The sequence below is a fragment of the Paramormyrops kingsleyae genome, chromosome 4, assembly GCF_048594095.1.
Source record: "Paramormyrops kingsleyae isolate MSU_618 chromosome 4, PKINGS_0.4, whole genome shotgun sequence".
Classification (NCBI taxonomy): Eukaryota; Metazoa; Chordata; class Actinopteri; order Osteoglossiformes; family Mormyridae; genus Paramormyrops; species Paramormyrops kingsleyae.
Window position 1 is genome coordinate 5,076,585 of NC_132800.1, and position 21,683 is coordinate 5,098,267.

Genomic DNA, 21,683 nt, shown 5'->3' on the forward strand with positions numbered 1-21,683 from the left:
TGACGGCATGGGGATCTAATCTGGTGTCACCAGTGCCCTGGAAGACAAACCACCAACTGGCACACCCCCCCCCCTCCCCATAAAATATTGTACAAGTCTCACATAACTACAGATTCCCCGACGGAAGATGTGGCTGCTTTGACAATAACTAATGAGGAAACACAGAGCATCTGAAACTAGACAGAACTAAATCAGGACCATCCTGAATCAGCACATGGGGTCTGAAACTAGACCAGTACATAAGTCAGTCAGGACCAGCCCAAACAAACATCTGAAAGCACCCCCAACCCACACCTCCAAGACCCCCCCACCCTAGTGCAGCACCGGAGCACCTTATGACTATGTGTCTAACACACTGCCCCCGCTTCTGGAACCGTAGACTACATGTATAACAAATTCATCTCCTAGAGGTGGTGCTACGATGCCTGGGCACATGTGGGAAAGTCGCCCACCCACTCGCATCTTGCCCTCGAGCTGCCGGCTTTGGAGTTGGCTTCATCAGGGACTGATTTTGCCAGCTAGCTTTTCGGGAGCAACCAAAGCACATTAACACTGATTAATCTCCGTATCGCAGAGGCTACAGGGTGGCCATTTTGGGAATTGCGGGCAATTGCTGTGTTTAATCCCACTCTCTGGTCACATACACATCCCCATGTGTTTCTGGAAGGCCGTTCCCGCGCTAATGGCTTCTAATATTAGAATTCTTGATCAGCAGCTGACCCATACCACAGCTTGACCAAAGGCCTTAATGTGTGGGGGATATAGATTGCCGATTAGCAGGCTGCTAGCACTAGCGGTGGTGTTCATAGACGTGGTCGATGGACGGATACAGCACAAACCTCCCACTTCCACCTCCCCCTGGCTCGGCTGCCGTCAGAGCTTCACTTCCAGCACATCGGCTTCGCAGGATGCTGCGATAAGGTGTGAGAACATCACTCCTTCCACCTATTACGATATTTATTAGCTGGCACGCTAAACTTGTGAATAGCCCGTGCTTCTGGGGATAATTCTGTGGATCTGAAAGTGCTTTCTGAGAAACAGATACACAGGAAGGTGGAGTCGGATGATCTAAGGACTTTCCAGCTGCGGATTTCCGTTCTAAGGGCTTCTTTTGGGTCAGAAGCGCTCTAGGTCATGCGCTGAGCTCGCTAATGATGTGGCTACCCTGTCTACGGAGAGGAGGCCAGATAGTGGGTGATGAAACTCCAACAAAAGTCTCTTTTATTACTTAATTGGCTTTTTTGTTAACAACCTGTTATTGGCTTTCTTCTATCCAGTCAGATGAGGGTTAATTGCATTGAGATGAGTTAACTGGAGGCAGAAAGTGTGTGTGTTTGCAGATCGGTGCCCTATGCAGGCTGTGTCCAGCCATATTGCTCCTACTTCCTGGGACAAACTCCAGGTAGCTGACATTGATTAGGTAAGTGGCTACTGTAAAGGGCCCGGCGGGGGGGGGGGGGGGGTCTTTTTTAACCCTTTTTCACCAGCACCATGTGTTTTACTCTAAATCTAAACACCCTAAGCAAGAGGCAGCTACTGAGGTATCATCCTTACCTTAGAGCATCCTTGGAGGGACCCTCAGGATGAAGGCTGCAGATGGTGATGCATTGCAGGAGGACATGGGAATTCTGTAGGATTCCACATATCCCATCATGCTCTCCTATGAGACACACACACAGGTAACAACAAAGCTTCCGGTCAGAGCACAGACCTTTATCAGCCATTTATCCAATATGCATTGCAGGAGGACATGGGAATTCTGTAGGATTCCACATATCCCATCATGCTCTCCTATGAGACACACACACAGGTAACAACAAAGCTTCCGGTCAGAGCACAGACCTTTATCAGCCATTTATCCAGTATGCATTGCAGGAGGACATGGGAATTCTGTAGGATTCCACATATCCCATCATGCTCTCCTATGAGACACACACACAGGTAACAGCAAAGCTTCAGGTGAGAGCACAGACCTTTATCAGCCATTTATCCAGTATGCTTCGAACAGTTTTTAGGGTAAAGGGTCTCACTCAAGAGGCCGATGCTGACATCACTCTGCTAGCTATGGGATTCAAGCCAGCAACCTTCTGACCATGGGCACAGTGCCCTAACCCGCAGAGCCACATAGCAGCCCTTAAATGGTATACTAGACTGGAACAGAAAAAGTTAGTGGTTCTTTGGATAAGAGATTCAGATTTTTCACCCACATAATGCAGCTTGGGGTCTGGCTATAAGCTGCAATCTGACACCAGCGGGGCCCTACTTGGTAATGAGCTTGCGTCAAGCATTTATTTGCTGGAGGATGAAATTAGCTTCCAGGGAATCAGAGTAGTGACCCCCCCAAGGGGTTAGCCAGTAAATTCCAGAGAAGCGTAATACAGATAGGAGTTTGTGTTATGGTGATGAAGAGGAAGTAGATGGCAGAGGTTATGGGTCATGACCGCATGCTACAAGGAAGAGGGCTGCCAGACCCGGGGCGATGGGAGGGTGGGGCCCTGTCTGCTCTCGGCCGCGATCTGGCAGAGCCGCTGGCAGTCAGCTTGGATCTCTGCCTCGGTTCCTGATGGGTTCTGCTGGGGATAAGATGGGAGTACAGCTAACTGGCTGGTAGGGAAGGCGAGAGACGTCAGACAGATGGCTGTGTGAGACCAGGAGCCGGTTTGCTGTTTCTGGGGATCCACTCAAAAAGTCGCTTTGGGCCTCGCCAAAGTAGTGACTATTTATGACCAGCAGGGGGCCACACAAATGCACATCCAAATCTCTCACAGCTACATCTCTATATAAGTATGGCTCCATATCCCAGACCAAGCGCAGGTCAAGTACAGTATGTCTCAAAGCACCAAATCCTTGTCTCTCTCCCTTTCACTCGTACACCCCGGTTAGACTGGATTTATGCTGTCAGCAGCTGTTGTCACACGGGGAAGGCTGTTTACGGTCAGCCTCGTCAGCAGCAGGGAAAATGTGCATCGCCCGTATAAAACCAGTCGTCTGGGTCACTCTTCATCGACAGGACATTGGGATCCCGGATCCTCTGCAGGCTGAGGGTGGGGGTCTACCCCCCCCCCCCCCCCACAGACATGCCCCTTACTCTTGACAGCCTTTACCCATTTTGGCCAGGATTTCAGTCCAAGTCAGGACAAAGCTGCTTCGGATGATCTGACATGGAGAATAATAATAATTATGTAATGTTAACAGCTACTTACAGTTACTGTTAGTGAACTCTCACAGTTAGTAAAATTTTCTAATTTTATTTATGTACATACATTGGTAGCTCAGTTTTCGAACTCATTAGAACTTGAATTTCTTAAAAGTCGAACCAACCAGTTCGAAAAAAAATTACCTAGAACTCGATCTGAATCTCAGAAGTCAAACCGTGAACGCCAACCTAAGATAACTTGTACGCACGGGGAAATGAGTCACGCAGCACATCTCTCAGTGGAAACAAAAGATAATGCTTCAGTCTCAGCCTCGCATTCGCTGTGATAGCATCGTGCATGTTTACACTAGCTGAATACATATATTTAGACAGTAAAAATACATTTAGACAATGATAGACAGTAACAGTAATTATTATTATATAATAAAATATATTTTTAAATAATGATTTCTTATTAATTATTTTAATATTAATAATATACCATTAATACATTTATTTATAATAATATTATTGTGCCGAGCGGGGACGGAACGGAGACAAAGGCGCAGACATCAGGGTATCGGGGAATAGGGGATTTAATTACAGGTAAGGCAGGCAAAACGCAACGGACAATACAATGACCGGACTGGGAAAACAAACTGAAACACGGACTAAATACAGAGAAAAACTTTACAAATTGTTTGGATACATTTATTTTCTTACTTTAAAAATTATTGTTTTGATAAATGTGCTTAGATGTGTTTAGTACAGTATATGCTCTTCTTGTTTTGTCCGGTTCATTTTGTGTTTAAATGCTATAAAAACATATTTCGGTGTAATTTTTTGGGGCCGGGAACCAATTAATTGGTTTTCCATCATTTCTTATGGGGAAAATTTTATCAGAACTGAGGTACCATTGTATTTCATTTATACTTACTAGAGCAGGTCTAGCTACCAGTCTAGTCTATCATCTCGATCATCTTGGTTAACCTTTATCACCCGTGAACTAGTTTCTCCTTAACCCCCCCCCCCCCCCCAATCAAAATATGCCAGCAATTGGACACAAACACTGGGTTGTTGCACAGAACTCGCCACGCAAATCCTTCTGCAGCCCCGTAAAATTAAGGCAGCTTTTGTTTGCTTCCGGAAGCCATTTGTGGAATCGGTGGTGAAAACACCCCACGTGCTGGTGCTGAGAGTACAACACCAGGGTCCAGGAGCAGCGAGGGACTCTGAAAGCGGACGGATGCACTTTGGTGGGGTGTGGTGGGGGGTGCATCCACATCTCCCCGAAACCCTCGTCACTGTCTTGAAGGAGTGTGAAAATTCCTCTGAGACTAATTTTAGCCTCGTAGGACATCAGCACACTGACTGCTGCTAAACAAGGCAGGAAGGGCTGCAGAGAGGAGATCTGGGGGGGGGGGGGGGGGGGGGGGGGGTGGGAGGGTGGGGGGTGTAAACAGCACATCGTTTGCTATCCTGCAGCCTATTGATCAGAGAGCCACATTTGCTTGCTTGAGAGAGTCTTTTAATGCGTGGCTTAAAAGTTCCTTTGCTGCTTTGTCTTGGGGGGGCTGTTCCCTTTATTTTTAAGCCCACTCTTGTGGCATCTCACTCTGTTGTCCCTCCATTCATGTGCCCCTCTCCCATCAATTTCCCCTCTCCCTGGCCCATAAGGCAGTAAATAAACAACAGTGTCATTGTCCCTGGCAGAGGGGATGGTGATTAGTGAAAGTGAAGGTCACTTCCTGTCCGCCACGCTGTCGGATACGGGCAGAACCCCATTGCGGGTCTTGGTCCCGGATGCCTGGGAAGCAGCAGAACCGGGCTGGGGGGGGGGGGACTGGGACACCACCCCTGACCTCTGCAGTGGAGCTGTCCGTGACAGACACTCACATTGCATTGCTACCCCTCCATGGACTCCCTGCACCGTGCATACCCTGTCAACACCAGAATTACATCTGGGGGGGATTGATCTCAGAGGAAGCTGCTCTTGGACCTTTGAAAGACTCGTCTATATGGCTTCATTATTCAGCTGCACAAGTTACACATCTGGGATATGGCTAGAAATTCAGGGCCCCCTGACAAAATATCACTTTTGCCTCCCCCGCTTGGGGTGACACTTTCAGTCTGAACAACTACAGGTCAGACATACATGTAATTTGCCAAGTGGGGGGCAGGGGTCCCCTCAGTAGATTGCACTGATCAGGCCCCTGATGGTAGGTATTGGGGCCCCTGTAAAGTGGGGGTCCCCTGAATCTGCCAGTGTGCCCCTTTGTGCCCCTGTACATATCAAACAGCAGCTCACCCAGCAGCATGATCCCTGTGGGATCCCCGAGGGCCACCTGTTGTACCCTTGACAGAGGTGTTTAACCCGAATCACTCCCTGCAGCTGCGCAAATTCCCCCCCCCCCCACTGCACAAAAGTGCTAAGCTATTAAACATGACAAGCCCCCCCCCCCCCCCCCCCCCATCCGTACCAGGCAGCCTGAATCCCAGCTCCCAGAATCCCTTGCTCCAGGAGAAGGGTGGGCATGAGTAGTGGCATTTCAACTGTACCCAGACTGAGAAGGGTAACCCCGCCCACACACGCGTCAGCAGCCAATCCTATCCGATCCAATGGATGTCTCCCCCCCCCCACCATGACTGCAGAAGGCTCTGAGCTCCTCTGCCCAGGGGAGTTAATAGCAGACATCTGGAGCTGGGCCAGACTCCCAGTAGCTGGGGCACAACGGCCACCATTGTGGGACAGAAGCGTTGGGTGACAGGGACGGCTTGGTTACCCAGCTTACTGCATCCCCTCATCCTGACAGTCTTGCCACACCGTCCCTGCTTAATGGCCCCAAAAAAAGCCACTGTAGCTCCTTTGGGGGAAGGACAGAGACACAGAATCCCAAAGCATACAGCATGAAAATTCATGAAGCTAATTAAGACTGCGTTATCGCTGCCGCTTTAAGCGTAATTATCGGCGTCAGGGCTGACCGACAGCGACAGGGGGCGCTCTCGCGTCACCGTGGATGTCTCCCAACGTTTCTATTAAACGCGGGAAGCGCGCCGTGACAGAACCGCTAAGCCGCGAGCGTCTCGCGGGGGGGTTATTCACCATGCCGCGGCTGTAAAAGCCTTCTCCGTCATTTTAAAATGCATTAGAAAATGCTTTGGCTGCAGGAGCGACTGTCCCCACCGGCTTCTGCGCGACTGCAACATTGCATTTTGTTTACTGGCTGCAGCCCTAAATTCGGGGGGACCTCTCCTCCCTTCTTTTGTGTCTGTTTTGTTTTTTTCCTCCTTCTTTCTTTTTTCCGTCTTTACTGGGGACTTGAGAATGGCAGCCAATAAGGAGCAGAGTTTCCCCTCCGTCTCAGCCTCCCTGCCACTGAAAGTGATGCTGCGGGACACAGAGGGGAGGAGGGAGGGAGGCAGGGGGTTAGAGAGATACAGAGGGAGATAGAAAGAGGGAGTGAATGAGAGAGAGAGAGAGAGAGAGAGAGACGCAGCTGGGCAGGGGACTGCAAGCCACAGAGGTTATGCAGCAGTGAAGGACTCCGTACCGCTCCGCACCTCTCAGCGTTTAAGGAGAGTCTCCCAGCTGGACACCGGTAAGTGACAAGCAAGTTTATCCCCACTTTCCCTTCGTCTTAAAGCCCGACGATTCTTCCGGGCACTTTGGGGAAGAATGCATATGGAGAGAGCAAATGCGGGCTGCCGCGAGTCTTAATATGGGGTTAAAACATGCATCTGTATACGGGAGTTATAGCATGTATGCGCTATGCACGCGCCTCGCACCTGCCTCTGCGGTCCGCACGAGATAAAACACACTGTGCCCCGGATATTGCATTTTAATGCTGGAGCATGCGTTAAACCGTACTGTATGCACGATTTCATACTTTATATTGTTCCTAAGAGATCATATCACTATACATTTTTTTGCGTTTTGTTGTATGCAGGACTACGCAAATATAATAAGTAGGCTACTTCTGACTTTAAAGTAATGTTATTTACTAATTGCTTAAGAGGCGGTTTGTATATTCGTATATAGTATTTTATAGACTAACTTAAGTTTAAACATTTTGGATTAATGGACGGAATCAGTACAGTTGGCTCTTTTTCGCGAATCTTGTCTTGGTGTAACATTAAAACGCGGATGGAAATTCTGTATTACTACCGTCATCCTGCGGAAAAAAATAACTCAAGCTACGCAGATCGCCCCGAGTCTATATCTGCGCATTTTGCAATCATTTGTAATTATAATCTGTACCTCCACACCGCCTCCACCCCGAGGCTTCAGGAAACTTTTTTGTTTGTTTGCTTGTTTGTTGTGCTTTTACCACTCCACTCCCGAACTGATTCTGCTTTCTATGTACAGATAGACGGAAAGATCAAAGTGAGTTTTTATTACTATCCTGTCTAGGGCGCAGGTAGAAGCGCGACTTCAGATGGAGGTCCTTCAGTAGGGTTAGGGTTACATCTGGTCCATCCTGCAACATACGATTTCCACATGGCTGGCTTGCATTGTTTTAGTTATTAAAGAGGTGCATGCATGCAAAAGGGATCGTGCATATAAAATGCAGCATTGTACTGTAATGGGTCTTTCACGATGGGGGAAGAAACTGGTTTGTCATGGGGATCTCTGTCAGAGTTTTCCGGGGCTGTGGAGCAGTGTGGCCGTGATCTGGGTGTTTAAACGCCCTGCCCCCCGTGTACACTGGACTGGTTCGGGTCGACATTAATATATAAGGGGCACCTTGCAACATAAATTACGCTAAATTTGCGCGGATGAATATCCACGGCTCGGGGAAAATGCAAGCGCTGCAAACATGCGCATTATATGCTGTGGTTGGAGGGAGGGGATGAAAGGAGAAAAGGACTCGTGCGGAAGATGCAGCGCGTGTTGTGATGTGATGCCAGAGGTCCCTGTGGGACAGAGGGGACAGCTGCACGAGCGCAGTCCCGGGCTCGCGTGCCCCACAGTGGGATGGGGGATCGTTAAATGGACCTTTAACACATAATTATAATTTCATTTGAGGATCTGAAGGGGTTTTACAGTGCCTGTCGTGGTTTGTTTTTCATGCATCACTAGATTACGTGCAGTTAATTTGACATTGCTTATTTTTGTTATAAAATTATAAATTGCGAACGCCGTTTCAATTCTGCACGTACAAAATCTATACAAGGCAATTATATATAGCATAAAATGAAATAGCTGCATTTGGTAAAAGAAAAAAAAATAAAACAATCTAAATATTTTGCTCATTGAGCATGATTGTGTAGACAAAAAAGGATAGTTATTCGCAAGATAATTTCAAGTTTAAATATTACAGTATGAATCAATATCTGCAAAAGATGAACAGTGACAAGTGAAGTGGCCAGTTCGCGCAAACTAAAAGTGCCAGTTTGAATAATAAAAAACTAGGCTTTGCTTTAGATTGATTTACTTGTGTTCATTCTTAATTTCTTTCTTTTTTTTTTTTTTGAAACAGTCCTTTAAAATTTTCCCCACAAGGGATTCTGTTTACTATATGCTTACATAGTAAAATTCTTAAAACTGCATAAATGGTTATGGGTTTTCCGAGCAGATTTTTATTTTAGGCAGCTTTATAACCAAATCACACGCTAACCGTTCCAGGTTCGGGCAGGAATGACGAGGATTTCTGGACCGTTGCTAACCTCCCGGAAACGTACTTGTTTCCTGGCTGTCTTGATAACCGTTTGGCTGGCGCAAATTCCCGCAACTGGGTAACAGAGACTTGACTACTGAGACCTTTTGAGGAATGTAGGCAATGTGGCCATTCTCAAAATGTCCATCCCAATCTAGCTAACTTGGCAAAAATCAATTCAGATTCAGACCCTGGGACTTTTCCACACCAGGGGGCCACTAGGAGTTTAGGAATATGACATCACATAGACAGACAGGGGGGCAATCTTAATGTCACTTCTGTCACCAACTGTCAAAGCTCTAAAATTCTCAACAGTCTGTCTAAATCCAAAACTACAACCACCCACCAACCCCCCGCAAAAAAATCGATGTATTCAGAATAAAGAAGCAGGAGGATTTTAAGTCTCATTGTCAGTAATGAGAGGAAAGTAAATCTGTCAGAAAAATCTCACGCCTCCTTCTGAAGCGCTACGTCCCCGGGACATTCACAGTGTGATTGCTGTCAGTGTGCCCCCTTGTGGACACTGTTCTCTCTCACAGCCTGCACATGGTGTGGGGTCCTTTCTCAACATCCACTTTCTATTTTTTTTTGTTCTATGTATCCATTATTATTTATTGGAAATTAAGTGATTTTTGTGTTATTTCTTTTCTTTTTTTTAATGATTTTATTGTTTACAGTGGTCAGGAGGAGAATTAAGATGGCAGGTTGGGGTGGTGTGGTTTGGTGAGAGTGGGGGGGAAGTGCACGTGTGCGTGTGTTTTTCCACAAATTTATAAGCGACAGTCTGGATGGATTAAAGGCCAAATTTGAGACAAAGGGATTGGGAGGCTGGAACGAGGCCAAGCGAATATCATGTCAGAACAGCGGCTGTCCCGAAAGGGATACTGGATTTTTTTTTTCTGCCATGAAGTTGGTCTGTTACTCTGGCGGGAGATCAGTGATGCCCGGATTTAACGAGGAGCGATTATCTCCACGGTGACGACGTGGCTGAGATATGATGGCCGACTCTGGTTAATTATTGCGGACTTCCGCAACATTCCTTCTGGAAGGTTGTGACCCCGTAATGCTTCTGAACATAGAAAGGCAGCATCCCAAAGACAAGGAGCATTCTCTGCAGGATTTTCCATTTGCCTCCGTTGTGTCGTTTCTGAATCCCTCCCATTGTTTTCCAAATATGGTTTCCCAGAACTCATGAGCTGGAATTCTGCAAAGGGAGCTTCCCACTTCCAATGTTCAATCCCAAACCAGATTCCTTGTTGGCTCGATGAATCCAATGAGGCCTCACTGGGAGAGGAGCCACTGGCATCTCTTACCCAGAATAAACATGCAAACAGGCCGCATCTGGAATTTTGGAATTCTCACCAGGGAAAGGATTCGGTCGTTAGTGCTGTTCCATAGTTGGATCCAATCCGGTAAACAAAGAAAAAGGGCAACAGGTTGTCTGGGAATGAAGGGGATAAAACAGCGATCTGGCAAGACCCAAACAGGTCGGTACCAGCAAGGGGTCCCAGGTCAGCCGGCTTCGCCGAGGTGGATGCGGTGACAGACGGCAAGCAGGAAGGGTTAAATGGGTTGGGATTTAACTGACCCGGCAGTGACCATCTGGTGCGAGGATGCCAGGGAGCTCGGGTCCTGGTTTATGGTGCGGGGAGGGGGAGGCTGCCCATCCCGCTGAGAACCGGGCATGTAGTCAACAAGGCCCCTCCGCCCGGGGTCAGAGGTCAGCACACATTGTCAACAGAGTGCAACTTCCATCAGTGCCTGGCAATGGCTATTCACCCCTCCCTCTCTCCCTCTGTCCGCTTCAGTTTCTCTCCCTATCTCTCCATCGGCCGTGGGGTGGTACAGTATACCATAGCCCTGCCTCCAGTGAGATCCAGTTTAATCACTGGAGTTCTGGAGAAAGAACAGACACGTTCCTGCAGGATGTCGCTTCTGTCCCCTGACCAGCGAGAGTAGAAAACTCATAATACGCCCCTGTTAGGAAGATACACAGGCTCACTCCTCTCATAAACACACTTGATAGACTGAAATATGGCCTTATCATTAACTCACTCAAAAGCAGTCAAACGAAGAAGATCCTGTAGGTAGAGGGTAACAGGTGGGTTGCTCGGCATTGCCCCCTACAGGATGAGGGCTGCAATGTGATCAAGGTGCTTAGGCTGTCACTGCTGTCAGCGTTTTGCTCTTTCTAACGAAACCCATGCTGTTGCACGCACACCTTCCAGAGAAATGTCCGCAGCAGCGCGGAGTCATGGCAGTGGGAAGGCCTGTCCTCCCATCTGTTTCGTCCTTCCCATCATGGTTTTCTCCCTTATAAGGCAGAGACAGCCAACCAAAGGCCCTCGTCCACCCGGTAACGGTGTACCGCGGGGGTCGTAACATAAACAGCCACTTATTCACGGCTTCCTGTGTTTGGAAGCTCCTGTCTTGCCCCCCCCACAGTCTGTCTGACAGTCCATCACACCCTCCCCTACGCCACCCCCCAGTCGCAGACCAGTGACTTTCAAAGTGGATTCCGGAACATTCCTGACATTGAAGTACTGACACTGCAATCTGGCCCTGGCAGGGGCAGCAGGCTGGGCTGATTTCGGAGGGTAAGCAGTGAGGTCTGGAACCAAGACGGTCGCGTTGAGCCTTGTATTGGCTTCTCTGCGGTCCCACCGCTTCTGGTGGCTCCTTGGGCAATGGGGATAGGGGTGACTTCCTGGTGCTTCTCTTTAACCTGGTGGTGCAGGGCGTGTGGGGCAGTAGGAGGGTAGAATCAGCAGTGGCTTGGGTTTGGATAGAAAGGTTCAGGCACATTTTGGTTTATAACCCAGCTGAGGATCCAACAGCTGAGCCCCTCGAGGATTTAGAAAGTTTGGCTTTATGGGAGGAGTGGGGGGCATTTCAGTAACAAAGGACAGGCCTTGACTCCTCCACCCAACCTCGGCAGAGGAGAATAACAGTCAAGCTCTATGCCTCAGAACTGAGGTCATTTGTTCCACAGGATTAATGCAGAAGATACAGAAAACACAGTGAAACAAGCAGACCAAAGAATAATGACAGGACATGGGGAGTCACCGCCTCTGTGCACCTTTATTCTCTCAATTTCTACATAAACTGGTGTCTTAGCACAAAATGCAATATTGGAGAAACATGTTCCCTCACAGATTTTCAGCTCCATGTGCGCATGAATTCAGGAAGGCTATTTTTTCCAGGCCATAAATTTCCCATTTGGCCCCAGAGGGGGGCAGGATTCTCACCCTCTCCCTGGAGTGCTGGCCCTCCAAAATGATCCCCAATATTATGAACAGTGACCATATAAGTCTACTGTCATCTTCAGTGGATATTAACGGTCACGCCTACCAGGGGGATTATGGCAGATGGCTGCAGTAAGGGTGGTGGGGGGGGGGGGGGGGGGGGGGGTTGTAAATGAAGGTGATGTGGTCATACTGCTTATGACAAGTTTATAACAAGCTTTACGTGCAGAATCCTGCATGATGGCAGGGAGGGATGTGGATGGGGATGTGCCCCAATCGGGCCGGGATTTGTAACCCAGTAAAGTAAACGGGCGCTGGGACAGAGCGATGGCTCACAGCTGCAACACCAGGAGGACTCTGCAACGCGGAGTGAACAGACGCCTTTGTGGGCACGAGTTACGTGCTGTTTATACAGACATGGTTTGGGCAATAAAAGCTCTGGCATTAATGAGCTAATCTGAAAAGCTGCTGCCTTCATTCTGAGGCATTACCTGATATAGTTGTTGGCTGTGGCTGTGTGGGAACACAGCATGGAGTTTCCCAAATCCCCTCCACTGGCCCTGTTTAACCCCCTACACAGTGAACGCATGGAAGGGCGGCGGTCTATTGCCGTGGAGACCGATGGGTTGCCCGTGCCCAGCTCACCGGCACCAATCCTTCTGCCTCGCCACTCTGCCGGACCACATCACCGGCACCAGTCCTTCTGCCTCCCCGCTATGCTGGCCCATGTCACTGGCACCGGTCCTTCTGCCTCGCCGGTCTGCCGGACCACATCACTGGCACCAGTCCTTCTGCCTCCCCGCTCTGCTGGACCACATCACCGGCACTGGTCCTTCTACCTCCCCGCTCTGCCGGACCACATCACCGGCACTGGTCCTTCTACCTCCCCGCTCTGCCGGACCACATCACCGGCACCGGTCCTTCTGACTCACTGCTCTGCCAGCCCACATCACTGACACCGGTCCTTCTGCCTCACCCCACAGCCCTTCAGGGAAAATGCATCCAAAGAAAGAGCTATCGAAGAGAGTCTTAAATCCCCTCTGTCTAGACTGTCCCACCCGCCAAAACCGAGCGATCAATATGAAATCAATGTAGCCTCTGGACCTGAGGGACATGGAGGTTTATGTCATCGCTTTCGCCTCCAGGGTCTCCGTGGTGACCACAGGGAGCGGGAGTGAGTCCAGTGGTCAGACAGTCACTGATGTGACTCCGTTCCACACTCTGTCCCCTCATCACCTCCCTCTTGTCAATGGGGAATTTTAACAGGCTGGAAATCGACATGGGGGAAAATATCAGCAGTGTAATCTTAAACTGGGGGGTGCGGGGGTGTCCCATTGTACAACTTGGTAAGGGAACAACTGCTGTCTGTATAGATTCACACTCGGTGGAATGTTCCAGAACTGGGTTCCTAGTCGGGGATGGGGGGGGGTCTGGCATCTATGACAACAGCATGCCAGTTTCTGGGGTGACATTATGGGGAGAGAAAAATCACCAGGAGAATGTGGACCACATTGGGGTCTCAGGATGCCAGCATGGCATTTTCAAGCCGCCTCTGCACACCTAGCTGGGCTTTAATAAATAAATAAATTTATAATGGGGAATATAACACAAATATAAATAAAGATGACACACAAAAGCGCAGTGATTGATCTACTGGCCCCTTAACCCAGAATTGCACCAGGAATTGTCTGACTCTGGCCTCTGAAATATACGTCACATTGGATAAACATATCTGCTAAATCAATGAAATGTAAATTTCATGTAAATGTACTAACATCTGACCCTAAAGCTGAATTTACTCACTAAGAATCAAGCGGCATTATTGAAATTATTGAGAAATGTGTCCAATGGAGGTTATCGAGCTGTAGCTGAAAGTGACACTGTGATTGTTGTTCCTTTTAGGTGTTTCGGTTCCCCGGAGACCGTGGGAATCTCCAGCCCATGAGGGACCATGATGCTGCGCTGCATCCTATGACGGAAAAAGCCTGCGGCCAGCGTCACCGACTTGCCATTACGTGAACCAGATCACCGGACTCTGGACGCCATGAGAGCTCACTTACTGCTCCTGATCTGGGCCTACCTCTGCAGTCGAGGAATTTCTCAGGCTGCCTTTCAGAGGACTAGGGGAGAAACGCTTAAGGAGCAAGATGAAGGGGGAGCCCCCTCTGACGAAGGCAGGACACTGCGCCGATCCAAGCGCGGGTGGATGTGGAACCAGTTCTTTTTACTGGAGGAGTATATCGGCACGGATTACCAGTATGTTGGGAAGGTGAGTCTGCCACTATGGATCAGTGACAGCTCGTTACGATTTAAAGGGACGACGTAAAGAGATCATTTAAAGGGATGGTTTAAAGGACGGAGGTCATTTAAGTCAGTTTATGCGCTGTGAAGTTTCTACGCCTTTCTTGCTTCGTGGGATTTTCCTTGCTTTCTTCCTCAGATACGTTTAAATGTAGGACAAGAGTCTCTTCGTGTCTCTTCATCCCATAAGCCATGTATATGTGCATTGGCCGCAGTGCCGGGGCAGTGGGTTTGATTCCTCCATGGTGGTTATGTGACAATGTATGCTTTCCATATGGGGGGGGGGGGGTTAACCTTGCCACTCAGTAAAATTTACTTACAGATGTTTCACAGTCTCAGTGTGTTATCAGACAAGAAAGGAAAACTCAGTTCTACAGAAAAATCAGCTCGACTGACCATGTAAGGACACACTGCAGCGATTTAATGGTGTATTATAATGAGTCCGGCCCATTGAGATAAGGGCCTGGCATTCGGGTAGCTGATGGTGATTGATTGTGGTATAAAATATGAGACACGGTTTGCCTTAAACACCCAGTCATCTCCCTCACCGGTGACATGGCCGGCATTCACTGAGCTGTCCCCTGTCCCCTATCCCCTGTCCCCTGTCCCCTGTCCCCTATCCCCTGTCCCCTGTCCTCCTCGCTGGCTCCATCTTCTGCCTCCTGACCTGCGTCCAAACCGCTTTACACCAGGGAGGGGCTCGTAGGCATTATAACCTGTAACAGCTAGGGGGGTGTTCCCTCTCAGGCTACCACCCTCACGCAGCGCAGGAGAAAAGTGAACACCTCATTCTGGGGAGAGTTTAGTGCTGCCCCCCACCCCCCACACAGCTGGGGGAAGGAGGATAAAGTCCCAGATACTCTGGGTCCCGCCTGCTGGGCCGGGGTGCGTCAAAAACAAAATAGCTAGCAAGTCGAGTCAGAAGACTTTAGCTAGCAAGTCGAGTCAGAAGACTTTAGCTAGCAAGTCGAGTCAGAAGACTTTAGCTAGCAAGTCGAGTCAGAAGACTTTAGCTAGCAAGTCGAGTCAGAAGACTTTAGCTAGCTCGCTGGTTAGCAGAACACGCTACTTCAGCATTTACTAAATAAGTAACGTAGCTTTTATTTAATATTTAGTGTTGTGACTGTCTGTCTCCAGCGTGCCAATCCTCAGAGTCCATACAGTGGTGGTAGACACTGCTGCTGCTCGTGCAACCTTCTGCTGGTCCGATCCTCACCCATTTACTCTGAAGTAATACCCACTTCCGCAATGAGGGCAGAATTAAATGTCAGGAAAATGTGCCTTTTCCTCCGGCTGGCATTCAGACAAACTTCCTGCTATCCTCACAGGTGGCCTTTAAACATAACTCAAGGAAAAACAGCGGGTCCCCTCTCATAGATAGCTGTGTCTCGATGCTAAAATGACAGAGGACTATGACAATCACCAGTGGTGGCTGCCATTTCCGAATCATTGAAAGGGCATGAAAACATATAAACATTCATACAAATATTAATACATAGACCTATTACCGAATAAAAAAATCCGCATGCCGTTGGACATCGCAATCGATAGGCTCAGATGTAGAAAGTCAAGAGCTCCAAAATCAGGGACGGCTTTAAGACGGCCATCTTTCATCCGCAATAATGTGTGACGGACAGACGCGTCAACCTCTAAATGCCAAAAGGACTGCAGTAAATGTCTGAGGCTTCTGCATCGCTCACAAACAGCCAGTCCGGTTACCTGAGAGAGATTAAAAGTCAAAAACATCTCAGCAGAAGGCTGGAAAAAAGGCAGAAAAGTGGCGTATAACTGAGAAAACGAGTATCGCCCGGGTAACAGCTAACTAGCACCAGGGGCAATTGTATGATTTTGTAAGTTGGGGGGACCATTTTTCATACAGAGAGGCCAAACTTATCATTAGTCAATGGTATGTTCTGAATTGGTGAGTGACAGGGGAGGGGATACTTCAGCGGCCAGTCAGCTTTTAGTGAAGGCCAGGGCACCTGTGCCCCCACCTCGGTACACATATCATACATATCAATCGACTAAAAAGAGGTCGGCCACCCAAGTTTACCACCATCTTTATCACAGTGTTAATACTGTAATTTCACCAAATGTAAATCTGGATTGGAACTCCCGCCATTTTTAACGCTTACCAAATATAACGTAAATAAAGGAACAATTCGGTGTCATTCATCTCGGCTTAGTGTGAAAGATAGACCACTCTACCCAGGTGTGATCCATTTGACGCTAAGAGTTATGAGGTACCAGGTCATCCCAGAACCGGCATGAACCTCTCCTAGGCATGTGGCTGGGCTGGTTCTGAGACACACTCAAGCAGGCGGGGAGAGGGTGACACACTGGCAAAGGTATCCATACATGCTCAGGGACGTCAGTCTGGAGCTCTGAGAACATAGACCCCCGTTATTAATTAACGTGTCGGCGCGGTGGGTCCTTCAGGCGCTTCTTGGACGACCCTCAATCGATTTCCTTGCTAGCCACAGTTGTCAGACATTAGCGGCGGCCTTCAAGTCCAGGGCACAAAAGGCCGCTTTTTTTTCTCTCTCGTAGTTCCATGGCGTGCTTTTGTGTTCCCCCCGCTCACTTGGCGAGGAGCTCGGGCTCATTAGCAGGCAAGGTGAGATGTCCCCAGAGAGGTACATTCCCTTTATTTTTTTCAAAAAAAAAAAAAAAAAAACCTGATTACTATTAAAGGTGGCAAAGCCACCAGAGAGTGAAAACCCCCCAGGTGGATCCTGGACATGGGCCACATTTGGGGCCCGCAGACCCCCAGGAAAAATGAGTTTGGAGACACAGAGGAATGAAAGCAGCATGGAGAAACCCTTCCCTGCCAGTACTGTGACTCAGCTCTGACTCGCCAGGGGCCCCGTGGGGAGCCAGAAGCCTAGCGGACGAGAGAATTGTACCCCCTTAGCGCTCCCAATTACCAGCTGCTCACCTTGGCAACCTTAATATTGCGGGGGTGGTGGCCACAGCTGCCACTCAATCAGATGATAATCTCTAGGTGTCAGGCTCTGCCTCCTGCAGCAGATTGGCTGTGGAGGCAATGGGAGGAGCCATCTAGCCACACCCCTTCGGTGGATGCTACTCTGATTGAATCCTGTCCCCCTGTGAGAAGTCTGCGTGTGCAGCCCCTTCAGGCCAGGTGGTTTAACTGGCAAATGAATCTCCCTGACCGTGTGACAGCAAGTGTGTGTGTGTCTGTGCCTGTGATTTCCGGGTGTGACGGCTGTCAGGGTGAACAGATAACAGAGAGATGAAACAGTGAGGCAGAATCACGGCGGACAGTCTAACTCTTGACAGGTCGACCGGGAAAACGACACTTTACAGCGCATGCAGTTTTTGAATGAGCTGTGCAGCTGGTTGCTATGGCGTTCCGGGGTGACCCCATGTAAATTGATGCTAACTAGACCAGGAGAAGGGTAAACCCCATCATAGCACAAGCAGAAGGTCCCCCAGATGGCAGAGTGCCCTTTAAAGTACCCTGGGAAAGGTAAAGGGGATGGGGGAGTTGCTGGCCTGGGAAAGTTGAGCAATATACCTGGTCACATGGTTCTTGGGGGGGGGGGGGTCAGTCAGAGGACTTCCCTAGTGGAGGACTTCACAATGTTTCTAATATAAATCGACTGAGGGACGCGGTAAAGCCCACGAGCCTACAGGGTGATTCCTGAGGAGGTTTTTATTTACAGCCATAAATTCCTGGTGGGGAGGGGTGGCATGGGGGGGGTTCGGGGGACAGTAAAAGAGCCTCACTATTGGCCCTGAATTGCACTGCCACTTGTTAGAGGTGATGAAAATGGCAATAAACACCACGGTGGCCAGAGACGGAGGCCGACCACATCAGTTACCGCAGTTATGCCATGTTGATGTCCGTGACCTCCCATTGGCTGCAGGCAGCCGTGTGACCTCCCATTGGCTGCAGGCAGCCGTGTGACCTCCCATTGGCTGCAGGCAACAGTGTGTGGGGAAAGCAGAGTGTGATTTACTAACAAAGACATATAGATGGGTGTGTCAGGCAAATGCAAAATGCGTTGATTTTCGTATGTTACTCGTATGTTACAGTGTGTATATATATATAAATAAAAGCATGCATTGCTGTCTATCAGACAACTTCTACAAGTTACCAAATGGATGCGAAAAAAAGATATTCCTCCCTGCCTAGCTCTACTCATGTCTTCCTCCACAATACCCACCCATGGACAGCTACCCATTGAAAACCCTGCATTCCCACATCACAGAGATTCTAATCTCAACATTTATAGGATTATTTTTCTAGTTCCTGAAAATCTTACATTGGATGAGACTAGAAATTGATAAATTTCAACAGCCACAAGTAGTTTTTCCTCATTAAAAGGATGATATCAAGGCATTATATCAAATTATGCCTTAGTTGAGTGGCCAAGAATGTACTGAACACAGAAACACACAGTACATGTGGCTACCTCCTGTACATATAATGCAATAAGCCTAAAATCAAAGGGATAGAAAATCATTCAAGAATGGATAGGGTTTAAAGGGTTGAAGGCCAGGTGATGTTCTTAATCGTAGCTGAACTGTGACTTTCATGCCCTTGATTCACTGTGTTGCAGCCAAGTTACAATTTGTGTGCATGATTCTCATCCAGACTCACTGAAACTCCTGCATTTCACCCATCCATATCGCAGAATTGCTTCAGTAAGGCTTTTCAGAGATCATAAACACAAGGCACGTACCTGGATTTGAACCCACAACCATCTGGTTACAAACCACATTTACGAACCAAGCATTCTCTCTATCATCACTGCTTTATTCTCACCATACGACTTCATGAAGGAAAATTGTAAATAGTGGGAAAAAAGATATTTTGATCAGTCTACTCACATTTCCCCTGAGGTAAATCTGTTTAAGGGATTTTATGGTATAATCGAAGAGATGTCAGCAAGTGTTAATCTGCAGTTAGATCAAAAGAACACACTGTACAGCAGTTAGCAGCGCAGGCCCTGCTCGCATCCTACTTGCATTATTTTACACACTTTTACACATACCCTTCCCCCAGAGATATCATTGGGCCTCACATCCCAACAAAATGAAACATTACATCATTCAGGGGGGAATTTGAAACAGAGACTGGCCACATATGACTGTGACTGCAGAGAGGAATGTGGCTATTCCTGCATCTGGTAAAGTGACTGTAACTGTACAGGAAATACACGACTGTAACTGTACAGGAAATATGTGACTATACAAGAAATACATGACTGTAACTATATAGGATATGTGTGTTTAACTATACAGGTGTGACTGTAATTATACAAGAAACCATTGACTAACTATATGGAAAACATGTGACTAACTATACAGGAAAAGGAACTGTTCTACACAGGAAATGCAAGTATAACTAAACAGGAAACATGTGACTGTGACTATACAGGAAACGTAACTATAATGGAAACGTTGGTGTAACCATACAGGAAACAAGTGGCTGTAACTGTATGGGAAATGTGAGTGTAACTATATTGGAAACGTGAGTATAACTATACAGGAAACAAATGACTTTTACTACACAGGAAACGTGTGATTGTAATTATACAGAAAACATGAGTGAACTGTACGGGAAACTCGTGGCTGTAACTGTATGGGAAATGTGAGCATTTACATGTGGTGGTAAAGGTTCAACATTTTCAGTCAGTACTGTTTTATAATGTAAAATTGGGCTGGACTAAAAAGAACAGACTTTTAAAGTTTCTGGAATGTTCCGCAGCTTCACTCAGACCAGGACCGAGGCGACGGCACGGTGAAGTACGTCCTATACGGGGATGGGGCCGGCTCCCTGTTCCTGATCGACGAGAACTCTGGGGACATCCATGCCACCAAGAGGCTGGACCGCGAGGAGAAGGCCTTCTACACGCTCCGTGCCCAGGCCGTGAGCAAGCGCACGGGCCGGCCGCTCGAGCCCGAGTCTGAGTTCGTCATCAAGATCCACGACATCAACGACAATGAGCCCAAGTTCGCCAAGGAGACGTTCTTGGCCAGCGTTCCCGAGATGTCAGACATTGGTGAGCTGCAGGATATGATGTTGGCGACAGTATCAATACTAAAGCACAAGTGCACTTCGCCATACAACATGATCTATCACATCTTAATAGTGCATGATTGATTAAAAGGAAACGGCCCGGGGTCTGTGTCTCTGAATGATGATAACAAACCGGCTGTAATGCATTTCAGGAGAATGGGCCTGACCCATAAATAGGAGGACGATTCCTAGCCAATAAATATCGACGTCGCACTTCAGCACACCGCCGGCATGTGAGCGTAACTGGGATTGTATTCTCCATGTTGATTTATGGGGAGATAATCTGCATATTGTTACAGTCACACTACATGGCTAATTACTGTCAGAAACAATGTGCAAAAACTCCACAAGGGACGTGGAGCCTGAGTCAGGAGAGACGGGGACATGGGGACATGGGGAACCTCATTGTCCAGGGACAGGTGGGGACGACACAAGGCTGGACTCAAGGGGCAAGCAGCCAAAGAGCGAAAGAAGAACAAATAACTTAATGTGAAACCGAGAACGCAGTGTCAGGACGAGGGGGATAATCACAGGGGAGGACATTACAAATCTTGGAACTGTAGGTTCCTGGTACCTGGGTAAATGGCAGGGACACAGCTAACCAGAATATGCCAGTTTATACACAGGGAAAGAGGGACGCATCAAACAAATCAACACAACTTTCCTGAAGCATCCGGAGAAGCCGTGCCGCCTTCACAGATATGCACGCTTCCAGTAAAACGCCAGATGCTGCTGGCTCAGAGCATGTGGTCTACGGGCAAATTATATTAATGAAATCACACTGATAATTGAGATGCTGATTTGCATCGTTATCCCTGTGGCGACACAGCCAGTAAGGACGGCCCCTTCAGCTCACACCCTGCCTTCTGTCCCAGGCACCTCGGTCATCCAGGTGACGGCGACGGACGCGGACGACGCCACGTACGGGAACAGCGCCCGGTTGGTGTACAGCATCCTGCAGGGACAGCCCTACTTCTCCATAGAGCCCGAAACCGGTGACTCACTCTCTTTTTTCATTCCTCCATTTATCTTTCTTTTGATGTCTCCTTATTGCTCCATCTCAGTTTCTATCCTTTTTTGATTTTCATTTTCATTCTTTCTCCCTACCTCCGCATCATTCTCCTTCTATCATTTTCTCTACCTTTTTTGACTCTGCACCTTTCTCTCTACCTTTTTTGCATTATTCCCATTTTTCTATCTCTTTTTGACTCTCTCCCCACCTCCTTTTCTGCATCATTCTCCCATCTCTGTCTACCCCTTTTTCACTCTCTCCTCTCTCCCAACCTCCTTCT

General features: G+C 48.2%; 1 protein-coding gene across 1 annotated transcript in view; it reads left to right on the plus strand.

The window, feature by feature from the left end:
- The first annotated feature begins 6,191 nt into the window (after positions 1 to 6,191).
- LOC111850878 (cadherin-6-like) overlaps positions 6,192 to 21,683 on the plus strand; it is a 29,936-nt gene continuing 14,444 nt past the window's right edge. The window contains exons 1-4 of the mRNA XM_023825229.2: positions 6,192 to 6,735; positions 13,941 to 14,307; positions 20,080 to 20,374; positions 21,267 to 21,386. Coding sequence (XP_023680997.1) covers positions 14,083 to 14,307; positions 20,080 to 20,374; positions 21,267 to 21,386 — 640 coding nt within the window. The 5' untranslated portion in view covers positions 6,192 to 6,735; positions 13,941 to 14,082. The remainder of the gene's footprint in view (positions 6,736 to 13,940; positions 14,308 to 20,079; positions 20,375 to 21,266; positions 21,387 to 21,683) is intronic.